At 45.4% G+C, this 21,608-nt stretch overlaps 1 protein-coding gene across 2 annotated transcripts in view; it reads right to left on the bottom strand.

Moving 5' to 3' along the window:
* csmd2 (CUB and Sushi multiple domains 2) overlaps nucleotides 1-21,608 on the bottom strand; it is a 150,998-nt gene that overhangs the window by 43,542 nt on the left and 85,848 nt on the right. For both annotated transcript variants that reach the window (XR_008947899.1, XM_057020343.1), the window contains exons 18-32: nucleotides 20,893-21,080; nucleotides 20,230-20,418; nucleotides 19,716-19,832; nucleotides 19,199-19,414; nucleotides 18,871-19,059; nucleotides 17,942-18,111; nucleotides 17,666-17,822; nucleotides 17,332-17,523; nucleotides 14,829-14,955; nucleotides 6,576-6,778; nucleotides 5,810-6,001; nucleotides 4,949-5,087; nucleotides 4,686-4,873; nucleotides 1,915-2,109; nucleotides 1,183-1,299 (exon numbers count right to left, since the gene is read on the bottom strand). Coding sequence is in view for 1 of the 2 variants with exons in the window: in XM_057020343.1 (XP_056876323.1) it covers nucleotides 1,183-1,299; nucleotides 1,915-2,109; nucleotides 4,686-4,873; nucleotides 4,949-5,087; nucleotides 5,810-6,001; nucleotides 6,576-6,778; nucleotides 14,829-14,955; nucleotides 17,332-17,523; nucleotides 17,666-17,822; nucleotides 17,942-18,111; nucleotides 18,871-19,059; nucleotides 19,199-19,414; nucleotides 19,716-19,832; nucleotides 20,230-20,418; nucleotides 20,893-21,080 (2,579 nt within the window). In the remaining variant the exon portion in view is untranslated. The remainder of the gene's footprint in view (nucleotides 1-1,182; nucleotides 1,300-1,914; nucleotides 2,110-4,685; nucleotides 4,874-4,948; nucleotides 5,088-5,809; nucleotides 6,002-6,575; nucleotides 6,779-14,828; nucleotides 14,956-17,331; nucleotides 17,524-17,665; nucleotides 17,823-17,941; nucleotides 18,112-18,870; nucleotides 19,060-19,198; nucleotides 19,415-19,715; nucleotides 19,833-20,229; nucleotides 20,419-20,892; nucleotides 21,081-21,608) is intronic.

The following is a 21,608-nucleotide window of genomic DNA, read 5'->3' on the forward strand; positions in this document are numbered from 1 at the left end:
AAGAAGCAGAGTAAAAGGGATGAGAGTGGCGAAAGATGACAGGGCGGATCTGCTCGGTCCATTCTGAGCAGTGTTGCGCCCCTGCATTGTTTTGCTTTCTGAATAATTTCCCCCTCCTGCAGCATCACAGATACGCGCTGAGAGCCAGTTGTGACCTTTAAGTTGGAAATGCCAGAACGTAGTGGAAATTCAGCAACTCTGGATCTTCCAGACACCAATTATTTTTGCGAGTGTGTGACAGACACATTGCGGCGCCCGATGCGCGGGACAGAACCAAAAGTTCTCCATAGCAACATGAACATGGGTCCATGCTAATGAGCAGGATGAACAAAACCTACAGTCTGATCACGATTTTCTTTTTTTCTTTCTGTGTGCAGGAGAATGAAAAAGAGATCGAAAACTTCAGCATTTAAAGGGCTTTCAGCACCGCGTGAGCAGGGGGGAGGTCACCACCACAAACCACCTGTGGTGCTCCGGGAGCAAACATAAAATGCTGGTTTTGTTATAAATATGCTAAAAATGTTCTGATTTGTAGGGAGTAAGAGAAAAATCACTCCAATTTACAAATATCTTCAACCCCTGCGCAGCATTTTTAACAGACTCAGGCTCCCGGACCACCTGTGGGTGGAGACACCCCCAAAACTAGCATCTCCATGCAAATACGTAACATCGGTAAACTTAACTTCCACTCCTGCTGCATGGTTTTGTGTTGCTTGTTAGCACTTATGGATACTTGCATTGACAGGATTGCCACCCAAGACTCACATTACACCCACCCATGCATGTGGAGATGAGTAAAATCACATTTTAGGATGAACGACCTTTAATTTACATCTGAGAGCGCATGTGTGGGTGTTTCCACCGACTTGCGCATCTGTCACTATGAATATTCAGGTGTGAACACTTCTTTTTTTATGGTCCGCAATAGGAGAATGTGTGCACTATAGCGAGAGCCTTGAGCATTAATTTCGGCCTACAAAAGGGATTTTGGTGCGACTTAATTATTCAGGACACATGATTATGTTTTGCAGCAGCAGGATCCCTCTCTCTCACACACACACACACACACACACACACACACACACACTCACACACACACACAATCCAAAGAAAAAAATCATGTATATTTGCTTTGCTATTTTCTGGTGAAATTGCTTAAAAATGGAGGCTGGTATTTCTCACCGTAGTCCTTCGGCACCACCACAGAGTACAGGCACGTTTGTGCCCTGCTATAGTTGCCAGGGTAACCAGGAGACAAGACAACCCCCTCCAATCCGTTGTACTGTCCACCGCACGGAGCTGGAGACACATAGGGATGAAACGTAAAGTGACAGGACAGGCGGCGTAGAAGACCCAACGCCAGTAGCGCGAGATTTCATTCCTCGTCCACCTCCTGCTTTCCCCATCCTCTCTTCCATTACACCGAGATTACTTTTCTTGTCTGATTGGACTTTCTGCGGAAGATGTCCCTGGTGTTTGCCAGGGTGAAATTGCTGTGGTTTTCAAGCGTCCCTCTGTCTTAGCCAGGGTGACGTGAAGCCTGCTTCCTCTAGTCCCTGCTCAGAACAGCGGCGAGTCCACCTCAGCCGGACACTTGTGTCATGTGCGCGTCTTTCATCTGGCACACGAAAACAGACCCTGCTCGGCGAAGCCAGTGATGTTTTATCTCTTTTTAGGCGGAGAGCTGCGGCGTGTCGTGTCAATGTCAGAGCACAGCTGGGAATGTGCAGTTTTTTCTGGCGCCGTGCTCACATGAAGAAGATGGGAGCTCTCCTCAGACCCCCCTGATTAAATTACACCTATAGCAGCTCCACATGGGGGGGACAATACTCTATATGCATGTTTACATGATAAAGCTATAAACACTTGTGCGTTCCGTGTTGCTATGCGCCGTCTCCAGATGTCATTGTTTACCAATGCAGATGGGCTTGGGCTTGTTCCAGCTGGGCTTGCCGTCTCCTCCCATGATGCAAGTCAGGGTCGGGTCTCCCTCCAGCGTGTAGCCGCTGTCGCAGCGGTAAGTGATGGTGGAACCCAGCTTGAGCTCGACGCCCACCCGCGTCCCATTGCGCACCGCACCGGGCTCAAAGCAGGACTCCCTGGGGTTCTCTGTGGAAGGAGGCAGCGCAGTGGAAAATCAGGGACAGCGAAAGGAGCGTGACACGTGCAGTAAAGGGATGTTTTGCACCGAACTCCGGCAGGCGGTTTTGGGTTTGGGCGTTCATGGATTCTTTGGCTGTTATCCCCCCCTTAGGTTAAACAAACCCCTCTAACTGTCACTCTTCCCTCCAGGCCTCCGCGCTCCCGTTTCTTCTGAAGCTGCTGGAAGTTTGCAAGGCCGTGGAAGGAGACAGGCGGCTGATTGAAAGCGGCACCGCTCTGGCCCAGGGTCTGCTGACTGCACACAAGGCATCGCTGTGCAGTCAACTCGAGAAGACAATGCACATACGCAAGCTTTCGCTTGCAAAGCACGCACGCGCGCGCGCGGGCCCTCGGCACACTGTGCGCCCAGGCTATCAATCACGGCTTGAGAGGCCACGCGAAAGATGTCTCACTCAATCTACCATCACGTTGTTCTTAGGTGGAAAACGTGTGTGTGACAAGAGGCCTGTCAGTTTGACACTCGTCACAACCTCGCAGCTAAAATAAACATAAAACAAATTAGGTGTTATTTTGAAGACAGTCCCCTTTTTTTCCATCTGGGTTTTGACAAAATGTGCACATCTTTCTTTGTTATCTTCCAGATTATGATTTAAGGGAGAACGTGTCCCGATAAACACTGCAAATATGCAAGTGTCAGTGAAATCTTTTCAGATGAAAGAGGAACAGAATTGTTCAACAGATTGCCTCTGATGACAAGTCATTTTTAAACTGTAAGTGGCTCCCTAAAATACAGAGTTTCATTAATGAGCCGGTTTAATTAAAAAGACAGACTGACTTTTCTTATGGAGTCTCCCCTCACTCTCGTTATCTGATCTGTGTTTCCTCACAGCCTGACAAAGCATCTGAGCGAGGGAGGAGCCGCCTGATTAATAATATCACAGATAAGAGATGGTTGATACTGGATCAGATTTTCCCATCTCATAAGTTTAGACTTTGTAATATGCGGCAAAACTGTAAATTTAATTTGTTTCACGCCGATCTACTCATGTTTGTCTCAATGGAAATGTCGTTTTCTGTACCATGTCTCTTGTGTGCTATAGCTGGCCTTTCTAGAGTGCAGGGAGGGGACTCCTTGTCCTTCTGTCCCTTGCAGCTCCTGTTTTAGACCGGACCCTGTGACCTTCACCTTCATTAAAATGGGCTACTGGAAAAAAGGGGGGGATTCTCAGTGCACTTAAGATAGCTGATTGAACCAGCCTGGTCGGGGACATTTATAGGGTTGAAAGAATGAGCACAATTGGGATCAGATAATTTGGAAAGAGCTCAAAGACTTTTAAGTGATGCGATTTGAAGTGAAAAGTAGTCCAGGAGTTGGTAAAGGAACTGGATTAGTCACACATGAGCACTGTCTTCTGTGTGTTCAAGTGTGGAGACCCTCATAAGACGCGGCCGAAGACATAGTAAACAGGTTGACGGCTCTTCGGGCAGATTCTCTAATGCAATTTTCAGTGGCGGGCTGACCAAATACTGGCTGGGCCAACTTGTCAACTTGCTGTTTCTTCACCAAATAGACTGAAACCTGCAGCCAAATGTGCTTTGGTGCCATGTTGTCTGTCTGAAACTGAGGGAGTAATTTATGATTTATTTGGTTATGGTTCATTAGTGTGGAGAATTGGAAGCGGAGAGAATGAGATCTCTCCTTTTTTTCTTTTTTTGGAACCACACGCTGGGGCCATCTGCTCCTCCAGATTGCCCTTAGAATGTCACACGCTGCAGTAAATGTAGCATGGAGTGGGTCGAGGGGAAGGGGTTCCAACGCCGCCTCAACAGATCGGTGAAAGACAGTCAAACAGGACACTTGATCAGAGGGCTGGTTCGAATTAGCAGGTAGCCAAAGACGAAACCCGAGATCTATCTGGTAGTTTAAACATTTGTTGCTCAGCATCTGTTCGTTTAGTGGCCATAAAGGATTTCACACAGGCACCCAAACTAAACATCTCGCTTTCAAAAGGGCCTGTGATCAAACTGGGATGCCCATGAGTAAATAAATCTGGGGCCATGAGACAAAAAGCTACGGTCAGCTCAGCTCAGACATGACACGCACACAAAAAAAGATGTTTGATCTAATTTACGAGAAGCCTTTTGTGCACCCGCTAAGCGCTGATCAAAAGCCGCTTAAGCACACGCTGTCATCTTTTCATTTTCATAATTCTTTGTGTTAGTCACCTACCCCAGGAGGTGCAAATCAATAAGGGCTCCCAAGAAAACTGTGGCATTGACGGGAGCATTGCCTTCAGGGTGCTTGCTGCTCAGCTGCCTGCTCATTCTTTCAAGCACTGACACAATCTAGCTAGTGAGAGACTTTTTTTTTTTCATTTTTTAAAAAAAGTAGCAGCGTGCAAGATCAATAAAACATGGAGGGTAAATCCATTCTCTCCTAATAAGACTGTTAAATCATGAATTGTTTAGCTGATAAATGCTAAAATTTCCCTGTTTCTGTTGCAAACATTAAAAATGGGCCTGCCTAACTGGGCCCGCTTGTACACGTTTTTAAGGCATTCCCCGAGTTTAGCTGCACCTACCTGTGTACTGCAGCACAAATCCATTGCTGCTGAGGGACGCGTCACTACGGAAAGCCAAGAACAGCATGTTGGAGCTGCTTTCGATGTGATCTGGAACATCTGTGCCGTAGAAACTGCCCAGCAGGGGGCTGAGGGAGTCTGGCCCGTCGTAGATATGCAGGAAGTCATAGCTGGGCTCCAAACTAAACCTGGTTACAGAAGGGTCGAGACTCACACGGGGACTTCATGTGGCCAAACACATGTTTCAGCGTTGAGACACCTACTGGTTGAAGCTGAGAGCGATGACATAGTCCGGCGTGACGGTAACTGTCCAGTCGCACTCTCGGCCGTGCGGGTAAGGTTCAGGATAGTCTGGGGACAGGATCAGCCCGCTGGGGCCTGTAAGGTTCCCACCACAGGGAGCTACAGGGAGAAATATTCCATCATTGTCTATTTTCAAGTCCGTTGTCTGCTGTGTAGCAGTTTTTTCCCCCATCTGTGAGGTATAAGTGTCAACCCTGGAGAACAACGACGCGTAACAAACACAGCTAATGACCACTGACAGCCTTTACCCCGGCTTAGCCGGCACAAGTTGTCTCTCTTGCTCACCCATACTCACCCTTTAGAGAAAAAAATGGCTCACGCTAATTAAGTTGAGCACTAATTAAAGAAGGCGGTCAAATTATAAGGTCTTAATTGCAGCTGTTAATTCACTGTTTTGCAGTGCACCGAGCGTGATCAGATATTAAAAGAGTAGAGCTCCGACTGAGAGGTTAGTGGCGCTGTGGAGAAAGGATAATCAGATTTCTATTGGTTGCAGCGACTGTGGGAGCCGAACACATCCATCAGCCTGCCACTTAGGTTTCACTTAAGGGGTCTGTTGAGTAATCACATTAAGAGTGTGCATTGTCTACCTTGATTGCAAAAGTCTGAAAAGTCTGGGAATGATGGAGAACAGCATTAGGCAACAAAATATCCTTGACGTTATAACGTTCTTTTAAGGCTTTGCTAATTTTATCACTTTCAAATTCTATAACGCTTTCACGGTGATATATGTTTCCATAAAACGGCATGCTGGATAATATTAATCAGGACCAAGTCATGTGCACGTGCATGACACGAGGATGCATAGAAGCGGCAGGTACCTGTGCACGTGGGCGGGTCTGGCTGCCAGAAATACCGGCCGCTGATCTCAGTGCAGACGATTCTTTTGGCCCCCTGCAGGATGTAGCCTGGATCACACTGGAAGACCACCTGGTCCCCCGGCTCCCTGCTGTCCCCGCCGCGGGTCCCGTTAGTCGGCATGCCCGGGTCGTTACAGGAGGTCGCAGTGGAGACTGCAGGAATACGTTCAGTGGGTGAGAAGAATGAAGCTCGGACGCAGGACAATCCACGGGTGTGTGTGTGTGTGTGTGTGTGTGTGTGTGTGTGTGTGTGTTGGGGAACATTTCAGCATCGTGACATTTACTGCAGCGTCCTGCTGATGATAACAACACGGAACAGATCTGATTTACATTGACATTTCACCATAACTGCATTTCCACCGAACACATCAGACCAATGTGGTGCGGGCTGCAGCAATATGCTTTTTTCTCTGAGGGTCAAAGGTCAGACGGTGCCGCGTCTTGCGCCATCTAAACTCAGCTATACCTGCAACAGTAGTTTTGTAACTGGATGAAAGGGTGTGAAAATATAGCCCAGAATCATTCCGATAGCCTCCCGTGATGTCTAAATGATGTCTAAAACGGGTTCTGCTAATCTGAACGCACCATTACTTTAATTACTTTAATGAAACATTTCGGAAGGACCATTCAGTTTTATGTCTGCAGCCAAAAAACTCTCTCTCTGTCTGTCTGTGTATGTGTGTGTGTACACACTCCTTTCCTGTGACCCATCAACCTGCCTGCTCACCAGAGAACTGCAGAGCGAAGCCCTGCTTGCTGGTGAAGAAGTCCGTGGTGAACTGCAAGGTGATGGTGTTGAAGGTGCTGTGCGCGTCCTGGGGCAGCGCCGAGCCGCTCAGCTCCCTCAGGAGGACCCCTCCTTCGTTAGGACCGTCCCATATCCGAAGCACATCATGGACCTCCTCCGTGTGGAAAACCAGGAAATGCAGACTGTTAAAAAGAGCAAAAGAATGTCAAATACCTATATAGGGGTAATAAAGCATTAGATATTCCAAAGCGGGCAGAAAGGGACGTTTGATAGTAGAAGTTGGTTTCCAACACTCAAAACCTCAAAAGAAATTCTGATTAAAGGAGGAACTCAAAATACTGAGAAGACAAACGGTGGTTGAGGGCAACTGTAAAGGGGAGAAACAATAAGATCTGAATGTGAATCACAGGCAGTTTATCCGTCACTTTCATTGGATGTTGTGCGATGTCAGCCAGGCAGATCCATCTGCCAAGGCATTATTAGCTTCAGTCTAGACCTCAGAGTGGGCCTGTCAAAATATCCACCCTTCACAACGCCACAAACAGCTGTCAGGCAGCTGGAGGTCGGCTAGATATGAAATACAGCGAATCAGTGTGTGTTTGTGTGTGTGTATTGGTCATAAGGAATTTCTTGAAGACTTTAGCATGTGCAAGTGGCTGCTTTTTACCAGATTCTGAAGTCTAAAGGAATAGAAATGATTAATTTGGAAGAAAATGAGAGCGGTGAAGGAGGTAAAAGCTTTCTACATATGAACAGGATGTCAAACAACCCCCATGACAGCCTGCTGTGTCTTTTCTTGTTGCTTATTCTGGCGGCATCCCAATGAAATTGAACACACCGGGACCACAAAAGCGCTGCGGTTCCTTCTGCTCCGGTTCTGTTCGCCACATATTTGTTGGCAGATTCTTCCTCTGTAACGCTCTAACTCCATCCACAGCCATGATCTCTTGAATTATGGGTGATCGGTGGATCTACCCTTCAGTCGACCATGCTGGACAGATCAGATGAAGACACAAGGTGAATGGCAGAAAGCCAGCAGGTTTTGAATGGTTGTGTGTGAGTGTGTGAGTGTGTGTGTGTGTGTGTGTGTGTGCGTGTTCTTAACTTTGTTTTCTTTTTAATTAAATCTAATTCCAACACTACCTCTGGAACCTCCAGATCCACCCAACTTTGAGTTTATGGATAAAAGACTTTTTAATGGACCAACACCAGCAGGTGTTCTCAAATGGTTTTAATTCCAGTAAACTGGTTTACACAGGGCTCCCCATAGGGTTGTACCCCCTTCCACCATTCTGTTCTCTCCCTGGCCTACACCAATAAAAGACTCATCCCCTCCCTAAATTACGCCGATGCCATGGCCCTGGTGGCCTACATGTTCTCACCAGCACCAAAGTTAAGTTCCAGTTAAAAACTCAGTAATTCCAACTGCAAAAACAGTCCTTTCAGATTATTTGGTCCTTGTGTATTTTGTGTGTTATATAAACATGTATATACATATTTACAATAATGCAATAAACAATAAAGTATCTATGCTGTTCCCGTGTTCTTTTCTTTATCGTATTGGTGAGGTTAGGTAAACACAAAGTCAAAACAAACACTGGCTCTGATAAAGATCACTGCTCTGTTCAGTACTGATTGGAAACAAAAAGAGAAAAGTAAGCCGACCTAAAGCTCACACATTCCGTGCCAGTGCTTTCTCAACTGGAAAACCCACAAATCACATGATGGCCTCTCTGGCATCTGGGCTCCCTTAATAGTTGGAGAAATTATGTTGGCATGTGGGAGGAGATGGAAATGCTTCTGGCACCGTTGGTCCCTTCCCTGGATGTGCACTCCTGCTCTGGCTAAAGCTAATTTGCTAACCCCAACTGAATGACCTTGATTATTATCAGCTCAACGATGAGAACAGAAAATGCACTGTCGCAAATTGGAACATCTCGGCTTCAACCTTTCGGTTGAGCATCCTTCCACTCACCCTCTGCTGGGTAAATCCAACAGGGCCCGTTATGTTAAAACACTTACAGGATTTCCGGCTTTTGAACCGAGCAGTCTGTTGAGCTCTTTTTCTCCACGAGCTGAAGCTCATCTCATTATACATTGCCCGAGTAGCACTGGTGCCAAAATGTCTTTTAAACTTGTTGAATGGTGCCTCTTGTCTAGTCACACAGACAAAGTGGCTCTTGCCGGTTATGTATATGTACTTGTATGCCTTACGCATGCATTGCCCCAAGCTGCAGATGATGCAGAGGAGAAACAGGGACCGGATGATATGTTGGGTTGAGCGTAAAGGTTCCCACCATTTCTGCATAATTGGTGTCAAACTCAGATTCCTATATTGTCTGATGTGTGAGCCGCAGCCGGAGGCTCCTCAGCAATGTGTTGTGCGTGTGGATGTACTGTACACAACTTACTTGACAAGACCAGTGGGGGGAAAAGAGCCTTCATGACACAAACCAGTGCAGGCAGGAGCACCGGTACAACCTCATGCTGATGTACTCTGATAGATGTATTTGAAGTACACGTCACCCTTACATGCGGGCATTAGCATCCGTGTGTGGAAAACAGATGCAGGTACAGTGATGCATGCAAATATGCCGCGTATACTTCAGACATCAGTTTGAGTGGGGAAACAGAACAAAGCGGCAGAGAGCTCACCAATGAATTCAACAAAGGTGAAGATTATGCTACACAAGATGGTACGCCTCCAAAATGAAATGGTTGGGTTCCATACCCTTACCAGCATGGTCTTCCCTGTGGAAATTAAGCTTCAAAGACTATTTCCTGATGTGCACATATTGCATAAATATTTGAGGAGCTCACTTGTGTAAACACTTATGTGAATGTATAGCTACAGCATGTGCGGGGCGGCCCTGAACGTGCAACTGAGAATAAAAGATGCCTCCAAGGATTCGCATGAACACTGTCTGTGTCGGGCATCTGCCGTGTGCTGGATGGGTGCCGGTGAGCTGGCAGGCCTCACGTCGCCATGCAGCCCTCAGACCAGTCAGACATCAAACAGCATCGCGCTGGGTCGTCTGATTTATGTGTGAAGGGAGATTGAACGGTGGGTGAACACAAGAGTTTCGGTGAGAGAAGAGGAAATGGAGGGTACCTGGGGATCATTTTTCTTATATTTCCTATAGAATAGATTTTCTTTTCTGGGAATCCAGGCACTGTTCAAATAGATTCTAAAGTCAGCCTTAACAACCTGGATAAATTTAACTGGAGCCTCTGAAAATGTGTTTAGCATTTGATTTTTGTCAATACATCTAATAATTTAGCTGCCATTATTATTATTAAATGTAAACTATGGAAGCAACTGAGCTACATTCATCTCTCTGATGTTCGATCTTATATGTTCTCTACTATGTGATACGTTCCTCAGTTTCACCTGCTTTTCCTTGTTGGCTCATTTTTGAACCTGATGTCATTTGAAACCGGGGCCACTATCCTGATTCCCAAATGAGCCAACGTCAAATGTGAATTGATTATGGATGGGCCACGATGAAAATCTGCATTTAACTACTCTGTCATCCACTAAAACAGACGGATGGTGAGGGGAATATGGAATAAGTGCTACAAAACACACATCATTGATGGTAGAAATGTAAGAACAAGGAGAAAATGTTGGAAGACAGTCTGTCATAGTTCACTTTAGTGATAACATTGTGTTCTGAACTGCTGTCTTACTAAAGTCTCTAAAGTCTCCCACATACCAGACTTTCTGTCAGGGCTCTGCCTTAAGGCCCTTTTTGGATAAAACTTCTCACCGTAACAAATGAAAAGTTTCCCTATATGATATACATGTGTGGCTGGTCTGGATGCAAATCATTTAATGCACAGCAAATATCAAGTCAGCTTTTTAATAAAACAAGAGGCTCCGAGTTGTGCAATATTGTAGTCCAATACAAATGAGGATCTCGGGAGAAATAAGGGGAAGAAAAATGTCTTCACAGCGTTTAAGGTTTGTTGTTGCTTTAAAGAATGTAAGAACAGAACAGAGCATACCTGCGCATCTAGACACCCCTAAAGCCAGACAGTGAAGCCAGTAAGTCAGGCCTTTAGACCAAATGGTCCAAGAGTGAAATCTTGATTCTGGTAGATGTTCCTGGTCCAGTTGGAGAGGACGAGCAAACATGGTTGGCTGTTCACAAATCATCAAAGGGGACTAAAAGGGGACTAAATAACAAAGGATATTTTTCTGTCCGTCTCAAACTACTGCAAGCTGCCAGTCAGTGAGCTGCACTGTAGTTTGTAGTGTGATTTATGTGGAGGACAGAAACAAGTCATCAAATCAACAAATCCAAAGTGACAGAGGTGCATCGGTGCAGGGGGCTGGGCTTGACAACAGGACTGGTTGGACGATGAAGTGATGGATCTTGGGTAGCTATCCCTCCACTGGGGCCATGCACTGCAGTGTGTAGTTACGCAGAACCCTGCATTATTAATCCAGGTACAAATCCAACATGCTTGCCTGCTGCTGCAGATCTGATTTGCCTGCAGTCTGAAAAGAAGACCACAGAGGAGTAAAGAGGACATCTGTATCTCTGGGATTAGCGAAGTGTGGAATCATTGAGAGTTGAATTTTGAAGTTTACGGCTAAGGGCTCTCTTTACACTTGTCCCCTTTCTTAATGAGATAAAATAGCTCAGCCAACAGTCAGAGGAATCACCCCGAGGAGATGCAGTGGAAAAGATTCCTGTTTTTCTCTCTTTGTTTTTTTTTTTCCTCTAGCCTTCCCTCATCTCTGGCTCTCCTTCAGGTTTCATCTTTTTCTCTAAAGGGATTTTTGTTTTTTTCTGACCTGGTTTGTGAATCTGAGGACAACAATGCAGATTGTATTACTATTGACATGGGTCATTTGGGAAAGGGGGTTGAACCAATAGAGCATTTATGAACATTTAGCTCAACTTGCAACAATTCATCTTGAAACGTTATTTATTCTCTATTTCTTTAATGTATTTTATTGTCACTAATATGTTCAAAAGAAAATTAAATTAAATGTTTCTTTGTATTAATGAGAGGGATACAGAGAACCAGATTGTCTCAGCTGAATACAAAATAGCCCTGCTGCATTGGCAAGTCCGGTGGGTCTTCAGAATGTGTCTATGTGTGCATGAAGATTATAAATAAATAATTATGAGCTTGTGAGTCTGTGTCTGTGTGAGTGTGTGAGACGGGGGATACTGGGGAGGCAGCGAGGAAACCAGAAAAAGGGGAGCTGCATCCGACAAAACGTACACTTAACGTGCGATTCCTCACAGCTAATTGAGATTACACAAAGAGCAGCATCTCGCCGAGCACGATGCTCCCCGTCACGTGTGGACGTGGCCTCGGTGTGACCGTGCCCGTGGGACGATCCTTCGAGGCTAATCCAAACCAGGTTTTAAAAAGACGCTGAGTGCACATGCCAGCGAGGCGACATATGGGGTGGTTATTAATACAGCTGTGCCACAGGAAGCTTTTGTTAGTGTATTGCACGGGATAAGAAGAAGGGTGTAATAAAATGTAAGCAGTATTATCAGAGATATGAGCTGGTATGTGGTTGGAGAAGGTTTGACTTTGGGAAATGAATCTGCATATTTAGTAGAGGTTAAGAAACAGTGACATGAGCTGCTACTAGGAAAGTTAGTATGTGAGGATTCACTTAAGCTAAGGCGTAATAGAATAAAACTAAATAAACAGAAGACAACCACACATCTGGTACAGACACTAGCAGCCTCAATGCTGGGTTCTTGCTGTAGAGGCCAACTTTAGAGCAGCAGAGTAATAAAAGAAATACATGTGTTTCTCAATACAAGTGAGTAACTTCAAAACCCAGGCAGGCGCTATAAACTCCAATGAATGAATTTGAAAGAGTATTAATTAAGCTCACGGCTCACCTGTTACATTAAAGGGTTTATTTGCCTGATATTCTGTTTTAGTACTATGCCAAAAAACAGCTTCATTGCTCTGTGGGCTTTTTTAACATCCCTTTTTATAAAATAGTACCCACTGGATGCAAAAGGGGGAAATGGCTCATTACCTTCCCTATTGGCACTTGTCTCTTTTCATTTTCTTGACCTCTTTAGCCCTTTCAGGGTCACAGGGAGGCTGCTGGTGCCTATCCCAGCTGCATATGGGTAAAGATGGGATACAACTCTGGATGGGATGCCAGCTCATCCCCGGGGCCCATGCCAGGGTACAGTGTCTTGCTCAAGGGTACCTGTGTGCAGTGCTCTGAACATGTCCTGTCACCTAAGCCTTACTACCAGAAGACCTTCTGTCTTTTGTCTGCACCGGGGATGAAACCTGGAACCCTCTGGTTAGTTAGTGCTTTTTATTAGCACTATTCTTTTTAATAATGCCTCTGTGTTTGCATCCAACTCTCCGTCCGATGTATATTCTTGTTCAGTCAATATCTCTTCCCAAATCCAGATTGTTGACTTTTAAGGTGCGTTCCTTCACATGACAGGGCTCCCAGTCCACCTCCTCACAAACACAGTAGAGTTTGATTGCTGAGCTACCGTCAGCCGCATCATTCCACACAGCAGGATTCCCTGAGCTAATGCATTGCAAATTTCAGCTTAATAATGAATTACACGGGAGGGATCAAAGGCAAGGATGCGGAGCATGGCTTACAGAGGAATGCTAGGCACCGTGAAGTGGTTCAGGCACTAATGAACCCAAACTAGCAATCGCACAGGGCCAACGAGCGCCAGATGTGTGAGCTCGGGGATGACATGAACAGGAAAACAGATCAATAAAAAACAGTGCTTGGATCAGAGGGTATAATTTGCCATGTCATGGTGCAGAGATTGAATTACATGAATATTGTGGCGTAGGGGATGATTTGTTGGGCTCAACGAAGGCAAAGTGTTTCTGATAAAAGTGCGTGGAAGGACTGACAATTTAAAATACTGTTAAATTCCATGTTCGCCTTTCATTTGAATTCAAGGAACTGTGCAAGGAAGCAGCTTAAAAACAGGGTTTGTAGCTGGAATTCTGTGGTGATGTTCCATTCATGTTGAATCACCACAACAAAAGGCTCTGCTGTTTATTATACACATGCAGATGAGCATGTGATCTTCTAGGAATCATTAATCCAATTTAAAAGAAGAGACAGATTTAAGCCCCCCCCTCCCCCTCCCATTTGAGCCATGCATTGTGTTATGTGCCTCCTCCACATGTACATCACACCACATATTCTCCAATGTTGCTTGTTTGTGTACAGCATACAAGCTTAAAGGATTAATATATTTATGCTACTAGCGTGCTTCAGTGCGTGTGGACCGTTAATACTGATGCTTTCAACGCCACTGTCTCCTGGCTTGGGGCTTAATGGCATCCATTTAAGAGTTCCTAAGACATAAAAAGTTGCCACAGGCATTTTTCTGTTCACTACGATATGTCTGGCAACGTATTAAAAAATGCAGTGTGATCGTTATGATTCCATAAACCCCATCAGGAGATTGTGGGCTGGTTGGAGGTAAAGAACGTCATGTACTATGCTTTAATTGACAATGCTAATGCCCAGCTAAATGCTTTGTTTCAATTAGCTGCACATCATGCAATATTAAGCAATACCAGCTAATTAAAGGAGAATATACAGAAGGACTTTTTCCCCCTGAAAGGCCAAGAGCATATGCACGTGTGTTTAGGCTGCAAATGGGCTCTACCAGCATGTGTGTGTAGGAAAATGCAACACATGCAGAGACAGCGAGTGGTGGATGCTACGCCATCCAGGCAATTATCTGGCAGGATCCTTAAAGAAAAAACAATAATAACCCAATGGTAGCAGTCTAAAAAATAAAAAAGATCCCGTGCACTGTGAGATATGGCATTAGTGAACTATAATATAAGCTAAATTTAAAAAAAATAAAAATACTCACAGTAGCCAGAATTAGAAGCGCTTGCAGGATTTTCTCTTCAACAATTAAATAAAAGTAAAGAAATGCACCTATAGAAAACGTTATAGCTTAAATATACTTGACTTTGATGCAAGTTTCAAGTTCAGCGGCCCCGGGGGGAGGGGGTTTCCTCTCATGAAGGACAAACTCAACAACCAGCCAATGGGAACTCACAAAAGATTGATTGCCAACTGTGAAAGCGGTGAACTCCGCTGCAATAAAGTGAAATAAAAAACCTCTCTGTGTGCTAAATTGAAAGTATGTCAAAAAGTGTTGGAGTCAAGTCCAGAGAAAAAAAATCATTTAAAAAAAAAAGGGGGGGGGGGGTGATTGCTGTTCAGACCTGATGGTGCTTCCAGGGGGCGCCTCGATGGTCCATACGCAGTGCAGGTTGTGCTCATATGGGGCTGGGTATCCTGGAGATAGGATTCGACCCGAAGGCTCATTCTTGATGGTTCCCCCACACTCAGCTGAAAAGAGTTGGAAAAACAGGTCAGCCTTATGAAAATAAGATCAATGAGGACATATTGCACGGTTCACAAACTCTGTGCACACACTCAGATTCCTCCCATTGGCGTAAGTTGTGGACACAGCACTTGTGCAGATGAGGATGTACTTCATATTACTGGACGACAGCAGACAGATCATCTAACATAATATACGTTGAGCAACAGCTACCAATGGCCTCGTCTTTTTACCTTTGAGAGCTTGGTCCAAACGTGCCTACGGCTTTGGTGTAAGTGCTGGTCAGACGACAATACACCTCATGTGTTTCATCACACTTCAAGGCTACAGAAAGCACCCAAAGTAAGCTCAGTGTTTCATAAAATTGCCAAAGACGGAAATGCCCTTCAACTGTACTACAAAGCCAAATCAGAGGCCAAATCATCTTGTCAAGAATGGAGTTTCCTTTCAAGCCGGAGTAATGAATTGCCTTCGGAAAGAAGCTGCAAGCGAAAAGCAATTTTCCGTCCCCATTCAATTACCACCTTCTGCCCTTATCCTGGAAAAAAATATCTAAAACATAAAAAAAAAAGAAAAATATTTGCCAACCACCTGAGACTCCAGTTTTCCCTCAAATCTGAAACCATCTCAGCTAAAGAGAGGAAAGCAAGTGTTCTTTCATTCTTTCCCCCTGAGAGGAAAATAGATCATTCTGAAAGGAGGGAAATGGAGGATTCACATTAATGATGATGATGGCGACGATGGAGGAGTGCAAAATCCATCTGTGGAAAGCAGACAAGGGAATCAAAAGAGCGGAGATGGTTGGCAAACAAAGGCCGCCTGAGAAGGGAGGACTTAACCAAAAAACTATGGAAGCAAATTAGCATAATTCCGTGTACAGAAGGATGAGCGCTAGTTTCTGCAGACTGAAAAGTCAACAGACGCCTGTATAAAACTTTTGAAATTTGTCTTTTTGGGTGTCTGTAAAACCCCACGCGATGTGAACGACACACGGATTTGGTCCACCGTAGCACAATTTGGAGATGATTTGATTTTAGTGAAAATCTTTACATCTTCCCGTTCTTCTTTTGCCGATGCCACGACCACGGAGTGTAAATTCGAGGTTTCAGCCCTCGAAGTTCCGAAAACAGATCATTTTGTGATAAAGAAGCGGTGCAGTTGTCATTGTGTTTAGTGGTCCCAAAAACAGTTGGAAGAAGCAGCTGTCATCTTTGCTTTGTACCAAAAAAGAGAGGAGAAATCTGAAAATCAGATCTATAGATTTGAACTTTTTCTTGTCGTATCCATAAACTGTTGTCTTCCTTTTCTGCTTTGCCTCCAATCCAGTTAATTTAGCATCCGAACCTCAGGTTACCCAGGAAACATTACATTTCCCTCCAGTTTTCCACTCACTTTCACGCTGTTTGGTTCCCTGCCTGCCATGCCCATCTCATCTATGTTCAGCATGCAAAATCACTGCAGGATAATAATATCACTATTACAAACAGTCTGCTCCCCAAACTCGCACCCGAGCTATCATCTGTGGTGAAAGGGGGCGCAGGGACGACAAACATGTTCAGAGATACACAGTCTCCAGAATGCTCTTTGCACCTAGAGATGAAATTACCTGCCAGTTTGGTTTGAAATAGGAAGCAGGCAATGCTTTATAATCACCTGGGCCAATTTCAAAGAACCAACATGACGCCCATTTTCCTAACTGAGCTTCTGGCTGCTTCCTGTGAGGCAAAAACGTCAAAATGAAGACGATCCCAAAATGAACGCTGAGGTTGCTATCGTGACTCCATGCAGGCTGTCTTAGGCATGTCTTAGACTGTTCACATATCTAGAAATAACCAATTTAATAATTCAGCGGCAACATTGTCGATTTTACTTAGCCGCTAGAAGGGAGTCCAAACCTGAAATTGTTACTGGGAACACGTTTGTTGCAAGTGTGTGCAAGAGAACAGTGAAAAACGTAAGCTTCAAGTACATAGAAAGACAGAAAACAAGAAACCCTGTGGCAAAATGGTGTCTGTAACCAAAATTGAGTCTCACTTCAACAACACAGACCTTGAAAGCGACTTGCAGAATTCAGAGCTACTGATAGCGTGTGACGCTAAAAGGATCGGTGCGGCTTTCGAGCACATATCACCAGTCTACCAGCAGACAGCATTATTTAACTTCAGCAAGTCTGCTAAACTTGATAAAGTAAGTTCGATTAACCCTTCGGCAGTATGGGAGATTTCATTTGCCTCATGCTAACGATTTTGAAACCCTGTCTTTCTATCCTAAATGGTATAAATGTTGCCATTTTGCCCCTTTGCATCAATAGAAAATCTGCCTAACTTTACAAAGTCAGCCTCTATGGCAACCGATGTTCCCACACCACTCGTTTCACTCACCAACGCAAAGAGGGAGTGGGCTGTCCCACGACCTCCTCTCCCCCCTCAGGCAGGTGAGCACTTCGGGGCCCTTCAGCATGTATCCAGGGTCACAGCTGTACAACACTGTGCTCCCTGCAAAATGACCCCTGTCCTCCCTCTTGTAGCCAAACTGGGGAACTCCTGGATCCTCACACTTCACCAGCTCAAAACCTTAAAAACAGACAAAGAAATTAAAACCAAAAATCGGAGGGGGGGTTGATGAGAAAACCCATAAGTTGGCAAGACAAAGGCAGGAAACTTTAGCCTGTTATGTAAAGAAATGTAGGCGCCAGTATTTGTGTGTGTTACTCACTAATGAAGTGCAGTTCAAAGCCTTTACTGGTGTTATCCGCATTGCTGATGAACTCGAGCCACATGGAGTTGGAGGTGGAGTTCAGGGTGGTGTCTAGCAGCTCGCTGCCTGTAAACACCCCCAGCAGACGAGCCTTATTACTGCTGCCATCAAAGACCTGGATAGGACAGAGGGGGGGGTGGGAGGAATTGAGATTAGACCGCCGAATGACATGTTAACAAGGCACACACACGGGGAGAAAACGCCTCCGCCACCACCTCCACCCCGCCGCCTCACCCTGAGCATGTCGTCCTCTTCGAGCCTGAAGTCGCGCGCTCGTAGCTGGATGCCTTTGCCAGGCTGCGTCTGGATGGAGTAGATGCACTCGTGGTTGTTGCCGTAGTAACCGGGGTAGTTGGGCGAGAGCAGCACCCCTTGCATGCCTGTCACGGACGAGCCGCATTCGGCTAGAGAAAAAGAGAGGGAGCAGGGGGGAGAGGGGGGGAGAAAGCCGGGAGAAAGAGGGTAGGAGAGGGGAGAAAGTGGCGATGTTGAGGAGGTTCACGGGACCCATCAGTCGTCTGGGGCTATTTATTGAAACCATCATCAGGCATGCGGGGGGGGGGGGGCGACATGGGTGGCCGACACACCTGAGTGATGAGCTTCTCCTCATTGTAATGGCAACGCAATTTGAATACAATTAACAGTTATTTCAGCTCCATTTGGAAAATTGCCCTTTTTTTTTTTTTTTACAGAATCACTTCAGGGAAAGAAAAAGGAAGAAATGAAAGAGCAGAAATCAAATGAGAAAGGCAGCCAAAATTTCCAGTCATGACTGCGGAAAGTTCATGGTCCCACTTTTTATTGAAATGTTAGACGGCGAGGGGAAATAACAGAAGGCTCCCATAAATAAACCGTTGTAATTATGGATAAATATGCAACAACAATAATAGTTGTTAACAGAGCTTTGTAAGGAAACAACTTAAATGCTCACGGCAAGCATTTACATACAAATCGGCTGTTACTGGTGTGAGAAATGAAAACAAATGTGACCAAATTGTATTAATCATGCTGCAGTATCTGGTTTTTGCACTAAACGTCGCCACTATAACGCTCATAAAAGATGCATTCAAGCGGCTCGTGCTGATTTCTTTCAGCCAGCAACGGTGAAGGGGAGGAGGGCAGGGTGATTCGGATGCAAAGAAATAAAGCAGGGGACCACCTACCAACGCACCTTGGCAGAGGGGAGCTCCACACCCGCCTCCTGCCACCTAAGCAAATCAACCTCGCCGGACCTTCCAGTCGGTAACCCGGGAAACAGGAGAAGATGAGGGCATCACCCACACCGTACTGGAGGCCTTTTCTGGTGCTGTAAGGTGGGATGCCGGGGTCCTCACATGGCTCTAAATCATATTCTGTCAAATAAAAAAAAAGAACCAGGTGAGCCCAAGAAATATTGAGTATTACTTGTTTAAGATAAATAGGCTTTAAGCCATGAATGTTTTCCTCAATGAATGATTGCTTTATTCATTTTTGAGGGACTAAACTCGGTACCCGAGAAAGTGATGTTGAAACCCTCGTAGGAAACGGAGAAGTCAGACAGAAAGCGGATCTGAGCTGTGTAGTTCCCAAACAGGCCTGCGCTGAGAGGAGGGGGCAGTGTGGAGCCCGTCAGCCTCCAGAGCGGCTGAGAGAAACTTCCATTCTCTGTTACCAGTAGATGATCGTGAGGGCTCTCCAGGTGGAAGGTGTGGAACGTGAACAAAACCCCTGCAGAAGAACCAGAAAACATTCCATCAACACTTTTACATTTCTCAGTGGATTCAAGGGGCTTTTGCATACAAATGTAAAAACGTCAGTCAAGGAGAGTCTGATAAAGGCGTTGCAAAGTGGAGTCATTGCTCTTCAAAAGGTGGTCTTATTCCTCCTTTACAAGTATCAGAGCTCTGGTTTCCAAGAGGCAGCCTACTCGGCTTAATCCAAAAGGCCACTTGGGGGGGGGGTAGAGGCGGTAGGTGGGTGTAACGCGGCTAGGGGAATTGAAATTGACTGCTGGTGTGTTGCTGCTAACCTTTGCCGTGAGAGGTCTCGATTACCCAGGTGCAGTTCAGGTTGTGGGGGTAAAAGTCTGGGAATCCAGGTGACAGGATGGTGCCCGAGCTACCCTGGATGTAACCTCCACACAGCGCTGCCGGGCGAGAGGCATCGGGAGACATCGAGGAAAAAACAGGGGAAAGGGACCAAAGATAAATAACGCTGCCTCAGAACGTGGTAAAAGGCGTCCGCTCATAAATACACATGCATCGATAGATGAGGGGAAATGGAAGCAGTAACATCTAAAGGCACTGAGGCCCATAAAACATTTATCTGGCAAAAAAGGAGAAAGAAATCCGACAAACCCTTCAGAGTCCTCATCTTATATGAATTTTAGAATATGATGCAACATGAAGCAAAGTGCACAGAGCATTTTCTCATACGCCGTCGCGTGCAACAAACAACAATGACTTCAGCTTGAATCCCATTTCTGAAAAGGAGAAAATCTGGCAGGAGACTTTTCATTTTTAGGTCAATCCCAGGGAACGTACCATCACAGCTAGGCAGGGGACGACTCCACTGGAAATTCGGTTCACATTCCAATGGCTCTTTGTCACTGAGCGTGTAACCCGCCTCGCAGCTAAATGTCACCAAAGCGCCCACGTAAAAGTCATTGCCATGCCGCTGGCCATTGACGGGAATCCCAGGATCCACGCAGTGATCTGACTGTAACTGCAGAGCTGGGGGGTGGGGGTCAAAGTCATTTAGACATCCAACCATTTGCAAGTTAATTAACATTAGATCCTTTTCTCAATAGGTCAAGCACAGGTTAAAAAACTGTAAAAAGGCAGTTTGCTTTGCGAAAAAAACAATCAATCCTGATAAATTATTTAGTTGAATGTTCATTTTCAACAAATGAGAAGTGTCAGCTCCTCCTACCTGCAAGACTTTCTGCCTAAGGAGGAGTTCTGAATTATTGAAACTTTGCAGAGTAAAAAGTGTAAAAGGTCGCTAGACGGCCGCACCTGCTTAAAAAAATTGGGTTAGGCTCTCCTAAAGGTTCTATTCACAGCTTGAGTCTGAACACGTGGGCTTCATGGTAACCTGAGAGCCTGCAGAGGCTGGAGGAGACAGGAGGCTGGAAGGATCGCATTTCTCGCGGTCCCGATTTGACATTTAACCGCGGGGTTTCATAGGGGGTTAAAAGGTCTTACTTTCATAACGGATTCGAAAGCCGATGTCGGAGTGGCTCTTGTCCGTCGAGAAGAGGAGGTACAGGAAGTTGGAGGTGCTGATGAGGAACTGGGGAACTTGGGTGCCCTGGTAGCTCCCAATTAGGGGTGAAGATGGAAACCGTCCATCGTGCACCTCAAGGACGTCATAGTTCACTTCTGTGCGGAACCTGTGAGCAGCGAATAGAAAAGGAATTTCAGCTTTAATGGGAAAATGACATCACTCCTAATGTTCCAGAAATATCAGCACCATTATGATGAAAAAAGAAACCTAAAGCAACATTTTGGAGGGAAACTGATGTGTTTTAGAGACTCTTGACACATTAGATGATGCATCAATGCAGCATATACAGTATGCACACATATGTGTGTGTGTGTGAGAGAGAAAGAGAGACGATCCACTTCATCCTCAAAGCCATGAATAAATTGGCTCACAACTGTCCTCTCGCTGATGACATTTCGCTATATTTTATTGATGTTACATAAAAATTAAAGAGCAACAAACATTTGTGTTGTATTCATTTTGCATGCCGCTCCGCAGTGGCGGAGACGAGGAAGGGACGCCGTCCCGAGGAAGAGCTTCAGTGGGACGTGGCACTGGAGCTCCGCGATCTCTCCCGCAAACAATGGAACAAATTACTTTCCCCTCATTTCTCCAGTTCCCTGTGCAGCCTTCACCCTCATTTCATTATTCAAGG

The sequence above is a fragment of the Takifugu flavidus genome, chromosome 21, assembly GCF_003711565.1.
Source record: "Takifugu flavidus isolate HTHZ2018 chromosome 21, ASM371156v2, whole genome shotgun sequence".
Taxonomy (NCBI): domain Eukaryota; kingdom Metazoa; phylum Chordata; class Actinopteri; order Tetraodontiformes; family Tetraodontidae; genus Takifugu; species Takifugu flavidus.